Below are 13,319 nucleotides of genomic sequence, written 5' to 3' on the forward strand. Positions count from 1 at the left end.
CTTTTTTTTAGCTTTTGTCGTCCTGCGGCAAGCGGCATTCAAAAACAATCAAATATGGAAATTTCTCGGACCCGAATCGGTATACAGTATCCCCAGTATCTCCAGTATCCACTAGCCAGTGTTCAGTGTTCAGTGCCGCACATAATGCACATATGTGTCCACAACGTTGTTGTCCTTGTCGCTGCCACATCCGTCGTCTGCCTGTGCCATGTTTACCCCCACTCTCCCCCTTTTTTGGTTGCATATTTCTGGGCAAATACCAAAATGGAGGGGGCGCAAGGATAGGGAAAGGATGCCACACACACACACACACACACACACACACAGATAACTATTTTCGATTGCGCATTTCAGTGCGTTGAGGCGGAAATATTTCAATTGTGTAGCTGACTTGTAATTTTTCATGCACTCTCTATGGTAAAAATGGCAGCGAAATCAGCTGTTACACTTTCATAATATTTCCCCCATTTTCTATGGTTTTTTTCTCTTTTTTTTTTGTTTTCTTTCTATTCTTCCCTTGGTGATGGCTGAATAATACGATAAAAGAAGCTCATCCAGAGCTAAAAAAAATATATTAAATAGAAGAGGGAGTGAGTAGAAGTGAATTTCCCAAGAGTTTATAAATAAAACTTGAAACTTAACTGTTTAAAACAATTTTTTTTTAAGAAAGAAAACATTTTTAGTTGTTGAATAATATTTTTAATAAATAATAATATATATATTGTATTAAAATATTAATAATAAAAATGATTATAATACATTTTAAGTCTTATTTATACGTTAAAGATTTACCTAGATAGAAATCCGAGTTAAAAATAATCTTAATTTAACTTTTAAAATATTTTATCTCAACCCAAAAGAGTAGTATATATTTTTAAAATTTATTTAACTTTTTCTAGAAATAAAAAATTACAATTTTTTAACTTCCAAAGGAGTAGGATATATTTTAAATATATATTTAAATTTTTTCAGAAATAAAAACTACCAAAAGAGTAGTAAATATTTTAAAAACACATTTAAATATTTTTTAGAAATAAAAAATTGAAATTTTTTAACTTCCAAAAAAGTAAGATATATTTTAAAAATATATTTAAATATATAAAAATATATTTAACAATAATATATATTTTAAACAATTTATTTAACTTTTTCTAGAAATAAAATATTAAAAATTTTCCACTTCCAAGAGAGTGAAATATATTTTAAACATAAATTTTAATTTTTCTATAAATAAAAATAATTTTATTTGATTTTTTATATATTTTAAACATACAAATTTAACATTTTCCAGAACATATTCCACCTAATCTTTGATCTTCCATATATGTTTGCCCACTTACCTCACATTTAATAACGAGTTTTAGCCAGTTGAGCTTGTTAGTTGGGTAAAAAGTGTTCTCAATTTCTTAGCAACGAATGCCAGGGCTTAGCCCATGAGAGTCACCAATGCGTTTATGGCCCCTGCGTTTTCTAACTGTGTGGGGAAAAATAGAAAATGCAGTAAACCGCAAATGTTTGTTACTCCATTACGCTTGTTACTGTGTGTGGCTTTCGGTATCTGGTAGCTCTCTCTGTGTATGTGTGTGTGTGTTTACTGGCTTTCCCTTTTTCCACACACACACACATAGACATTTTCCAACCATTTTCCCATACTCCAAAAATGTGGGTTTTGCTGAAAACAAATTTATTGCCAGCATTTGAAAAAAGATTTTCACTTGTATTTTAGCATTCGGCATAGGTGGCCGACTTCTGGTCTAAATTAGGGATGACAGGGATAATCGATACTCTGTAAAGGGTATATCGATAAATATATATATATATATTGTTTATATTTTCTTTATGAAATATTTTTAAAATTTAATTTAAATTAAAGGTTATGCTTTTATTGAAAAACAATATAAAATATTATTAAGTAGGAATTCTGGTCTAAATTAGAGATGACAGAGATATCGATACTATCAAAGGGTATATACAGTTTATATTTTCTTGTTTCTAAAAATTTAATAATTTAATTGAAAGCTTTTTCAAAAGCATCTCTTTCTTAAATCAAACATTTCACTTATCATATAAAAGCCTATCGATTAATTCGATATATTGTAATTACCGCTGCCTCATATCGAATGCATCACTAATTCAATGCTCCCAACCAATTATACCCGCGGAGAGAGAGAGAGAGAGGATACGTAGGACGTCCAAGGATTCCGTTGCCGATTTCCCCCCACTGGCCACGCCGGCACCTTCAATTATCGGCTTAGTCGGATCTCTGTAGTCGCAGGCCATTGCTGCAGCTGTTCGATTGCATTTTAGCCAGGAAACCAGAGCGATGCGGGGGGGTGGATGCTGGGGGAAAACCCCGGGAAAACACGGTGGGGATAACAGGGTAAAAGGCTAACAGTGGACCTGGTTTTGGGACTTGGCTCGCATTCAATTAGGTATCGGTTAGCCCCGGATTCACACAGGCAACTGGAGAATGGAGAGATTGCAGAGATATCGGATTTGCAGATGCCCAGAGATAGAGGCCAGGACTATTGTCAACACTTCAATTATCGGAACAACAGGCGGTGGCTATCTTAAATCTGAATACCAGTATTTCCCTTCTTTTCAAGTCAATTACCTTTTAGTTGTTTGCACTTTTTACTATTTTTAAGGTACTAGTTAGGGTATAAGAAAGAGGGTTAGTTTGTGGGAAAAATATTTAAAAAAATTTTAAAATATAAATATTTAATTTAATAATTTAAAATATTAAAATAAAGAAATGGAAATAAAGGGAATAATATAAATAAGTGAAAATATATATATTTATCTGATAACAAAAATTTAAATTAAAAATTTAAATATAAAAAAAAAATAGTAAAAAAATAAAATACAAGAAAATATAAAAATATATTAAAATAAAATATATATACAAAATAAAATATATAAAAAATAAAATATATAAAAAATAAAATATATAAAAAATAAAATATATATAAAAAATAAAATATATAAAAAATAAAATATATAAAAAATAAAATATATAAAAAATAAAATATATAAAAAAAAAATATGTACAAAATAAAAATAAATTATATTTAAAAAATAAGCAGCCTCTGCTTTGCTGTTTTTTTTTTTAGTAAAATAAAATCGAATCTACATTTTTCAACCGCAAATCAAAAAATAATTTCATTTGTTAAATACATAATTTAATGAAATTTTCTTTTTAATATAATTTATTATAAATTATTTCTACAAAATGCTAAAAATATATATAATTTATACAAAAAAAAACAGAGGGTACTTTGTAGTTTTACAAGCCTTTCAATAGTTATTCCTTCCTCGTTTCCTCCTTTGGTGTCCTTATTTTTTTGTCGTTGTTGTTGTTGTATATTTTTTATTCTTGTTCCGTTTCTCAGCAATGTCCCTCCCGCTGGACTGCTAACTGAACTGGACTATATTCTCAACCGGATTTAACCGATATATACACTCCCTGTGCCCACTTCAGGGAAATGCCAACCAAATTAATATGCTTTAGTGCGTTATTCATACGCCCCGTGGGACTTGGCCAAATAGTAGCAAACATCCTTATGTGTGTGTGTGTTTGTTTGTGTGTGTATTGTGTATTGTGTATTTGATTTGATGCGTTTAGTACTTAGGACAACAATTACGTTTAGGTTAACTAGCATAAATCTATAATCATCACATTATGGCACAATGTATGTTTTGTAATATGTTATATGTATGTATATATAGTGTTTGGAGAGAGATGTACATAAAGATATTGATTTATACAGTGGAAAAAGAAAAACAGCTTTTATATCTTTAAGAAATCTTTCAAAAGCTTGACTTGGTGTTTTTTTAAAGAGAATATAAATATTTTATAGAATGTTTTACACGAAAATTAAGGTTTACAAAGACAAGACTCAACTTGATAATTTTAGCTTTGACAATTAAAGTCAAGATTGAACTTGATCATTTTTGCTTTGACAGTTAAAGTCAAGATTGAACGTGATCATTTTTGCTTTGACAGTTAAAGTCAAGTCTTAACTTGATAATTTTTGCTTTGACAATTAAAGTCAAGATTGAACTTGATCATTTTTGCTTTGACAGTTAAAATCAAGATTGAACGTGATCATTTTTGCTTTGACAGTTAAAGTCAAGCCTTAACTTGATAATTTTTTCTTTTACAGTTAAAGTCAAGTCTTAACTTGATAATTTTTGCTTTGACAGTTAAAGTCAAGTCACAACTTGATAGTTTTTACTTTAAAAGTTAGCTTTTTAAGATGATTTTTTTTTGTATTTTAAAATTAAATATTTTACAGACCAAAGTCAAGCTTTATTTTAAATATTAAATATTTTTAAGAATATTTTCATGCTGATTTTCTTTTCTACTTTAAAGTAATAATCACTTTCACGCCTTTATTTCTGGCTTATCCTTTTTGTGTTGCCACCTTTTAAGTTTTTCCTTGGAATTTTCCTAGTTTCCCTAGTTTCTGGTGACCTTTTTTCCACACACATTCTCTCCCTTTGGAAAATATATATATATAAATCCACATAAATCACGCTATCAGGCGACCCGTAGCCATGGATTTATTATTATTACGACTTCGACGGCTTCCAGCTCCTCCGTAATGACTACCACCATGATCATGGCCATTGATGTGGCTCAGCGTGGTGGTCGTGTGCGGCACATAGAGACTCGTATTGTTTCTGGCATGCCGACGCCTATAGCGATACCCGGTGATCAGTTCCCTCACCGTCTTCCGATATTTGTCCGACAAAACGCAATATAAGAAAAAATTTGAGGCCGCATTGAGGGCGGCCAGCAGATTGAAGACATTTCCGGCCACCAGTTGGGTGCCCACCTGGATTTCCATATAGGTGCTCAGTATCAGGTAAATGGCCCATGGGAGTTGGCAAACAATGAACATGAGGACCACCGCAATTAGGGTGATGGTGACGCGATTCTCCTGGGAGACACTGCCCTTAATGCCAGAGCTTGATTTGCGCTGTGAGAGAGAAGGGAGAGGGGGATGGGAATTATTTAATAATTAATTGGTTAATTTTAATTTTTAAATTTATAAATGATTTTTTTATTTTCCTCTACTACTATCTACTATCGATAATTTCTGAAATCTGATTTTCTGAAATCTGACTATCGATTTTTAAATTTAAAATTGATTTAGATTTTGTACCACAAATAATTTATACTATCAATATTTCCTGAGATCAACATTTTTAACTATCGATTTTTTTACCCAAATTTTATAGTCCAAAAATGTTTTTTTTGTTTAATTTTTTTTTTAATTTATAATATATATAAATTTAATCATAATATCATGATATCAATCATTTTGGATATCGATATCGATTTTTTGTCGATTAAAAATCTAAAACCCTAGCCCAAAAACCCATAATTAATCGATTTTTAATCGATTTTTACCAGTTTTAGGTCTATTTAATTTTCAAAACTCACTTTTGTTCGCCTTATACTGCTGGCATTTGTCAAATCCCCTCGCAGGCTTTTCGAACGATGAACCAAAAGGATCAAAAAGCTATTAAAAGTGACCAGCAGAAGCAAAGGCAGCACCACAAAGACCAGCAGGGTGAATACATTCCAGATATTAGCATATAGTTCATTCATTCCAAGTTCCGATGGACCATGGTTGTAGAGAGTCATCTGTAAAATATTCCAAAAATATTAAAAATTAAATGAAAACTATATTTTCAAATTAAAGAACTTAACACAAAGCTCACAGATTAATTTAATTCGCTAAACATTTCTGAACTTCTTCCCCTCTTGCGAAATTCAAAGCACCAGATATGAGTTAAAGTTATCGTTGCAAATATATCTCCGCGAATTGCTCATGTTTTCATCCTCCCTACCCCAAAGGAGTTCTGAAGGATTTCCCCCCTAGAATATTTGCAGTCTTACATTTTGACAGTATTCCGTTACATTAAATGCGAATGCATCCGTGATGTTGTGGTGGTCCGTGCTCCGTTTGCTACGTAACAACTGTAGCAAACTCTCGGTGGTGACCTGTACCAGCTCCTGTTTCTGTCCAATTTTCCCCCCATTTTCCAGCTCTCGTTCTTGGTCCTGAAGCGTTTTCCTCAGAGTTGGCGGCGTCACAAATCCAGATGACTGCCAGTGTCGGCGAAGACGTGGAATGTTCACTGGGGAGATACGAAAAAATAAACCAAAATAACATGTTTGCAGACAGTTACACTAGGAGAAATTTTAATGGCATGTTATTTGATATTTAATATTATTATTTTATATTTTTTGTTGATTTTTTTCTGTGTGATCCTGTCAAAATTTACGTTTTTTTCTGGGTTTTTATATTAATAAAAAATTATATGTTAATGAAACAACCTTTATTTTTTATTTTAAAAATATTTAAAGTGAAGGAAATTTTATATTTTTGAATAAAAAAAATATTAGACTTTATTTTATATTTTATTATATTTTTTTTAAATATTTAAAGTGATGGAAATTGTATATTTATGTATACAAAAAATCTAGATCGTTTTTAACTCTATATAAAAACATTTTAAACTCTATAAGAAAATTACTACAGATTTTATTTTATACTTTAAAAATATTTAATATTTTAAAGTGATGGAAATTTTATATTTATGTATACCAAAAATCTAGATCGTTTTTAACTCTATATAAAAACATTTTAAACTCTATAAGAAAATTACTACAGATTTTATTTTATACTTTAAAAATATTTAATATTTTAAAGTGATGGAAATTTTATATTTTTAAATAAAAAAAACTACTAGACTTTATTTTGTATTTTAAAAAATAGAATACAGACTTTATTTTATACTGTACAAATATTTAAAGTGATGGAAATTGTAAATTTTCAATTAAAAAAAATCCTACATTTTACTTAATATTTTATTTAATTTTTTTAAATATTTAAAGTAATGGAAATTGTATATATTTGTATAAAAAAAAAATCTTTTAAAAGTAAAGAAAAATTATTTTATTCTCTGAAGCGTTTTAAAATTTCTTTCCAAATATTTCCTTTACACTTTTTGCCCAAAAGTAGGCTATGATTTTTTAGCTTGGTCTTTGAAAAACTCACCTGGTTCTCCATCACCGCTGCCACTGCCAAAGTCGAACAGCAGTCTCGAGCTTTTGGCGGTCGACGACTCCTGGGTGAAGAAGTTCTGTTCCAGCTCCTTCTCCTTCCAAATGGTCGGCGGCGTAACCATTGGGGGCGTGGACAGGGCCGGCGTGACGGACGTTGATGGGGGCATGGGCGAGACATTGGCCAGCGTTTGGTTGCAGTTCTGGTAGGCGCCATCAATCAGCTTCCAGTCGACCTTAATTGTGTGCTCGAATGCCGTTGAGAGTGTGGAGAGCAAACAGAACAGGGACACGGCTAACAAAAAAAATATATATATTTGAAATTTAAAAGGTTTTCTTAAACAGATATATAAGTTTTTTTATTTATTATCAAAGATTTTTAATATTTACTTTATCTATCATTTATTTCTTAAAATATTCTTATATCCTCTTTACTTTTTTTATTGGCATTCCACCCACAGTCAGGCATTGACAGTGAATAATTCCATTACTCAGTTGCGTGTGCAAATCCCCCTTGAGGGCCACCCACTATCCACCCACTACTCACCTGCTATCACCTTCTTGGCCAGCGACTCGGTGCAGAATGTTTGTCTCTTGAGCGGATAGCGTATCGCTATGAATCGCTCGATGGTGAAGCACACGGCTATGTAAATCGAGATGTAACCTGTCCGGAGAAACAGAGAAAAAGCAATTGAGACAACTGGGAGGTGGCACAGGTAGAGGCAGAGGCAGGTGAAGCAATCCAGGTGCAATCAGTGGTTTTGCACTTGGAAAAATATGTAGAATATTGTCTTTGAATTTGTTACAGAAATGGAATCGCAGTAATTAAAATATTTATATAATTTTTAATTTATTTCCAACTAATATTTACATTTTTTTAAAATGAAAATATTTAATAAAGAAGGAATTTATATATTATTTAATATAAAACCTAATAAATAATTGTTAAAACAAAATGTAATATATTATATTATAAACAAATCTATTTCAATAAAATCTTTTACAAAAATTTTAATTTTTATAATAAATTATATAAAAATTTAAATTTAAATTTTTTTGTATTTCAATTTTTAAAACTTTTGGCTTGAGGGAAATATTAAATATATTTTTTCTATTTTGAAACCTCTTAAATTTTAATAATATTTTAATTTATAGGAAATAAAAAGTTCTTAATAATATTTTATATATAAAAAATATTTTAATAAAAAAAATAAATACAATTAAAAATGATTATTCAAATAAATAAACTCTTTAAACTTGTAACTTAATAAAAAAGGAACTAAAAAAATATTTTCAAATATTTTAAAACAAAAAACTAAATAAATTATATATAATTATAAACTCTTTAAGCTTGTAACTTAAAAAAAATTACTATTCTAACTAAAAAATCAATTTAAATATTAATTTAAAATTAAATAAAAAAAAACGAGTCCAAATGTCTAAGAAAATCTTAGCATTTTCAATTTGAAATGCAATAATTTTATTTTTTTTATTTATTATTATTTTCATTTATTATTTTTTATTGTATTATTCTTTTTTTTAAGATTAAATTTTTTTAGACTTCTTCTTATAAATTAAACTTAAAAAAATATATTCTAACCATTTTTGTAAAGAAAAACCCTTTCCTTTTTGGTTCAAAACATCCAACATCCCTTTTCCACTCAAAAATAATGCTTTTTAATGATTTATATATCTATTTTTTATATGTGTGCACACTGGGATTATAAAAAACCCCCCCGAACTGCTCTATTAATCCCCTTCCCCCCTTCGGTCCCCCATCTGGGCTGTCAATTTATTCAAAACGCTGCGCACTCTAAACGATTGACGTCCGTGTGCTCCGCTGATGAGCCGCGGCGGTGCTGCGGAAAAGCGGGATGAAATCAAGGGGAAACAGAACCGGAAAATAGAGAGGAGGGTGGTGGAAGTGGAAGTGGAAGTGGAAAATGGGGGCTAGCACTAGAGTATCGTATGGCAGTGAGCCTCAGCTGACCGCTGGCATTTTCACAGAAAGCGCTGCTAACTATACCTCGTAAATTGGCAGAGCTCAATGAAATTGATGCACAGCAGCAACAGCAGCAGCAGCAACAGCAGCAGCAGCAACAGCAGCAGCAGCAACAGCAGCAGCAGCATCAGTCGCCGCAGGTGCAATTCCAATTGATGGGCCCATCCCGGAATTCAGGGGGTTTGCCTGGGTAACCCGGGGAATTTATGGAATCCACACACCCAGCCCACTGCCCTTGATGTTGCCCTCCTCCTAGTTTCCACTCTTCTGGCTGCCTTTTGCCCCCATAAAACCATTTTTTATTTCAAGGCAAATAATGGATTTTTAGAATTATTTTTAAAGGGTTTATTTATAGTAAATAAATTAGCAGATATTGATTTTTTCTGCCGATTAAATGTATTTGTTCTTATAAATGGAATTTATGAAAACAGAATCTAAGTAAATTATTTAATTTTTATTATTTGTTATTTAGGTCATTTTTTTCTTGATAAAATAAAAACCTAAAATTACAAAATATAGAATTTTAGAAAATTTTAGAAATTTTGGAAAACTGTAAAAATTAAAGAAAATTATAGAACATTTTAGAAAATGTTAGAACTTTTGAAAAAAAAAACTTTAGAAAACTGTAGAAAACTTAAAAAAATAGTTTAGAATATTTTTTAAAAAATTTAGAAAATTTTAGAACAATTCAGAAAATTTTAGAAAACCTTAGAAAAAAGTTTCGAACATTTTATAAAACTTTAGGAAATGTTGGAAAATTTTAGAAAACCTTAGAAATTTTTAGAACATTTGAGAAAACTTTAGAATAAAAGTTTAGAACATTTTAAAAAATTTTAGAAAATTCTAGGAAGTGTTGGAAAATTTTAGAAAACCTTAGAAAATTCTAGGAAGTCTTGGAAAATTTTAGAAAACCTTAGACAATTTTAGAACATTTTAGAAAACTTTAGAATAAAAGTTTAGAACATTTAATAAAATGTATAAATATTTAAAAATTTATCTTGCTTATAAATTAAGTTGAGATTTTTATTTAAAAAAAAATATATATTCCTTTCCCTGCCAAATGTTGTTTCCATTTGATTTCTAAAAAATAAAAAAAAATTAACTAAATAATTCCTGCCTAAGTTTTTCTTTTCAATAAATTTATATTTTTCTAATATTTTTCTTTTTCCTCTAAATAAACCTATATTCCTTTTTGTTAGTCTTCTTAATTTTAGTTAAAATTTACTTTAATTTGTATACCTTTTTCTATACATTTCCCCAACAACTACTCACCTGAACTGTCGCAGAGCCAAACAAAGATCCCGTAGAGCTGCCAGTAGATCTCGCAATGGTACTTCACATAGTCGTAGTGCTGCAGGGAAAGGATCAGCTGGAAGGTGAGGTAGGCAATGTCCGTGATGGCCAACGCCGTGAGATATATGTTTGTGGTGCACCGCATGCGTTTCCTGAAAATTTTTGGCCATTTGCGTTTATTGTCTTTCGAGGACTCTATGTTTTTTTTTTTGTTTTGTTTTTTGGAAGTCAATTCACATTTGAAAATCAGGCCAAACCATTTTTGGTGGACAATGCGAAATGCTGCTCGCCAAGTGCAACACCAATTGAAATAGCAAATTGCCCGAAAGCTATCTAAAGGAGGGGTTGTGGGGGAGGGGGGTTGGAATTTCCCTGGGGCAGGGCATTTTCCGAAAATGCGCACAAATGTCGGCACAGTCATAAAGCCAAAAGATGAACAATAAAAACTAACTGTTAACATTTTGTTTTGTCTCTCAAAAGCGCCCGCAGTGCTGATAGTTTAATTTTCTTGTATTTTTAACAGAAAAAAAATTATGAATAAAAAATATAAATAAAAAAAATATCTATGAAAAAACTGCAAACAAATTTTAAATTAAAAAAACATCAACCTGGTGTTTAATTACAGTCAACTGTTAGAGTGGCAAGGTAAGTGTGCTCATTTCTTTAGCAACAAAGGAAATGTGATATGTTAATAATTTGTTTAATTAGAAAGGCCCTTTAAATATTGAAAGAATATATTTAAAATTTAAAAAATATATAAATCTTTTTTTTAAGTATAATAAAATAACACAACTAAAGTATTTATTAAGTCATACAGAAAATATTTATAAATGTATTTTTTTTTTAAGAAAAACTAATTTCAAATTAAAAAAATTAATTAAAAATTTAAAAATTAAAATGATAATAAACATTAATAATTCTCATAATAATTATTATTTTAATTTATTATTATTTAAGTTTTAAGTAATTTATTTAGTTTATGTATTGTTTTTAAAAAGCTGCCATGTTTTTAATTTTGCTTAAAATATTTATTTAATTTTCTTATTAAGTATATTTTTATTATTTAAAGTTTTTAAATTAATTTTGAATTTTTTATTAAGTATATTTATTATTTTAAGTATTATTTTTAGGTATATATATTTTTTTAGTTTTTACATTTTTATTTAATTTTTGTATTAAGTATATTTTAATTATTTAAAGAGTTTTTTAATTAATTTTGAATTTTTTATTAAGTCTATTTATTAGTATTAGTAATTTTAGTTATAAATATTTTTAGTTATTTATTAGTTTATTTATTTATTATTTTCATTGTTTAATATTTTCATTATTTAATATTTTCATTATTTATTATTTTGTTTATTTATTTATTATTTTATTCATTTATTATTTTAATTATTTATTATTTTGTTTATTTATTATTTTATTCATTTATTATTTTATTTATTTATTTTTGATTTTGTATATTGACTTATCTGATTTACTTATTTATTAATTTTATCACTATATAATGATTATTTGTATTTCATTTAGGTTTTAGTATAATTTTTTATTATTTTACCTATTTTTAAATATTATTAATTGATTTTCTTCTTCTACTATATCCTAAATTTGACCTTCTTTACCCATAGAGTATTTATATTCCCCATACTTTTGTTCAGAGCACTTGTATCTGCTGCATATTTTCTCAAAAATACATAAAAAACACACAAACTGTTGTTGTAATTTTTGTTGTTGTAATTTTCATTGTTGTAACTGTTGTTGTTGTAATTTTCATTGGTTTTTTTCACAATTTGCTTATCTGTAAAACAACAACAAATGCAACGCTTTTTGCATTTGGCACATAAAATGACTCTTATTGTTTTCACTTATTGTTGTTGCTGTGCATGTTACGTTTGTTGTTATTGTTGTTGTTGATGTTGCTGTTATTGTTATTGTTGGTGTTATTGTTGTTGGCGGTGTGGAAATGATTTTAAAGTGCAGCGGCGGTGGCAACAATTAAATGCCGTGTTTAATGCGCTGCGTACCTGCTTCATTCGCCGGCTTCATTTTCGTATTCCAATTTTTGTTGCACAGCGAAAAAATGGGTGTTAAATGAGGTAAATATATAAAATTATGAACAGCGAAAATTTTGGATATTTTTAAGCAGAAGAAAATCATTTTCCTAGTGGCTATAATTGAGAAAAAGTTTTTATGTTTATCCATAAAATATTTGTTTAGATTTTAAAATTATTCATAATTTTTTAAATACAATAATAATAAAGTAAATAATTTTATAAATTTATGAATCAAATATTTGCTGAGTTTTTAAAATTAGTAATAATTTTTGTAAATATAATAGTAATAAAGTAAATATTTATTAATTATTATTTTTTATTTATCTATATTTTTTAATTTATTTTTTAGTATTATTATTTTTTATTTATTTATATTTTTAAATTTATTTTTCTAGTATTATTATTTTTAATAAAATTTTTTTTTATCATGTTTTTATTATTTGTAATATTATTTTTCATATATTATATATATTTATTTTTATTTTTATATTATTTTTTATTATTTTTAATATTATTTTAATTTTGCAATATAATTTTTAATATTATTTTTTTTATAATTATTTTTTTATCATTATTTTTTTTGTATTCTTTTTTATTATTTATTAATTTTTAGTACAGTTTATAACAGTTTTCAAAATTTTTAAAATTCCATAATCAATATTTCCCCTATAATTTTTTCTCTCCGTGCGCAGAATGCATAAAATAACAGCGCCTAAAGGCCACGCCCACTCCATTGGCGATTCGCTTGGGCCATAATCCAACGGCAACAATAACAACATACACACACACACCCGCAGAACGGGGGCAAGGACACGGGGAAGAGGCCAGCGGAGCAGCAAAAGGGGTGAGGGGTTGAGGGGTAAGGGTAAGGGTAAGGACATGTGGGGGA

The 13,319-nt window shown here is 28.7% G+C and overlaps 1 protein-coding gene across 1 annotated transcript in view; it reads right to left on the reverse strand.

Moving 5' to 3' along the window:
* Positions 1-3,275: 3,275 nt before the first annotated feature.
* Positions 3,276-13,319, reverse strand: part of Proc-R (Proctolin receptor) — a 35,025-nt gene continuing 24,981 nt past the window's right edge. The window contains exons 4-9 of the mRNA XM_017168629.3: positions 10,356-10,528; positions 7,629-7,745; positions 7,077-7,376; positions 5,912-6,153; positions 5,453-5,656; positions 3,276-4,985 (exon numbers count right to left, since the gene is read on the reverse strand). Coding sequence (XP_017024118.1) covers positions 4,536-4,985; positions 5,453-5,656; positions 5,912-6,153; positions 7,077-7,376; positions 7,629-7,745; positions 10,356-10,528 — 1,486 coding nt within the window. The 3' untranslated portion in view covers positions 3,276-4,535. The remainder of the gene's footprint in view (positions 4,986-5,452; positions 5,657-5,911; positions 6,154-7,076; positions 7,377-7,628; positions 7,746-10,355; positions 10,529-13,319) is intronic.

Source organism: Drosophila kikkawai, chromosome X (genome assembly GCF_030179895.1).
Source record: "Drosophila kikkawai strain 14028-0561.14 chromosome X, DkikHiC1v2, whole genome shotgun sequence".
Classification (NCBI taxonomy): domain Eukaryota; kingdom Metazoa; phylum Arthropoda; class Insecta; order Diptera; family Drosophilidae; genus Drosophila; species Drosophila kikkawai.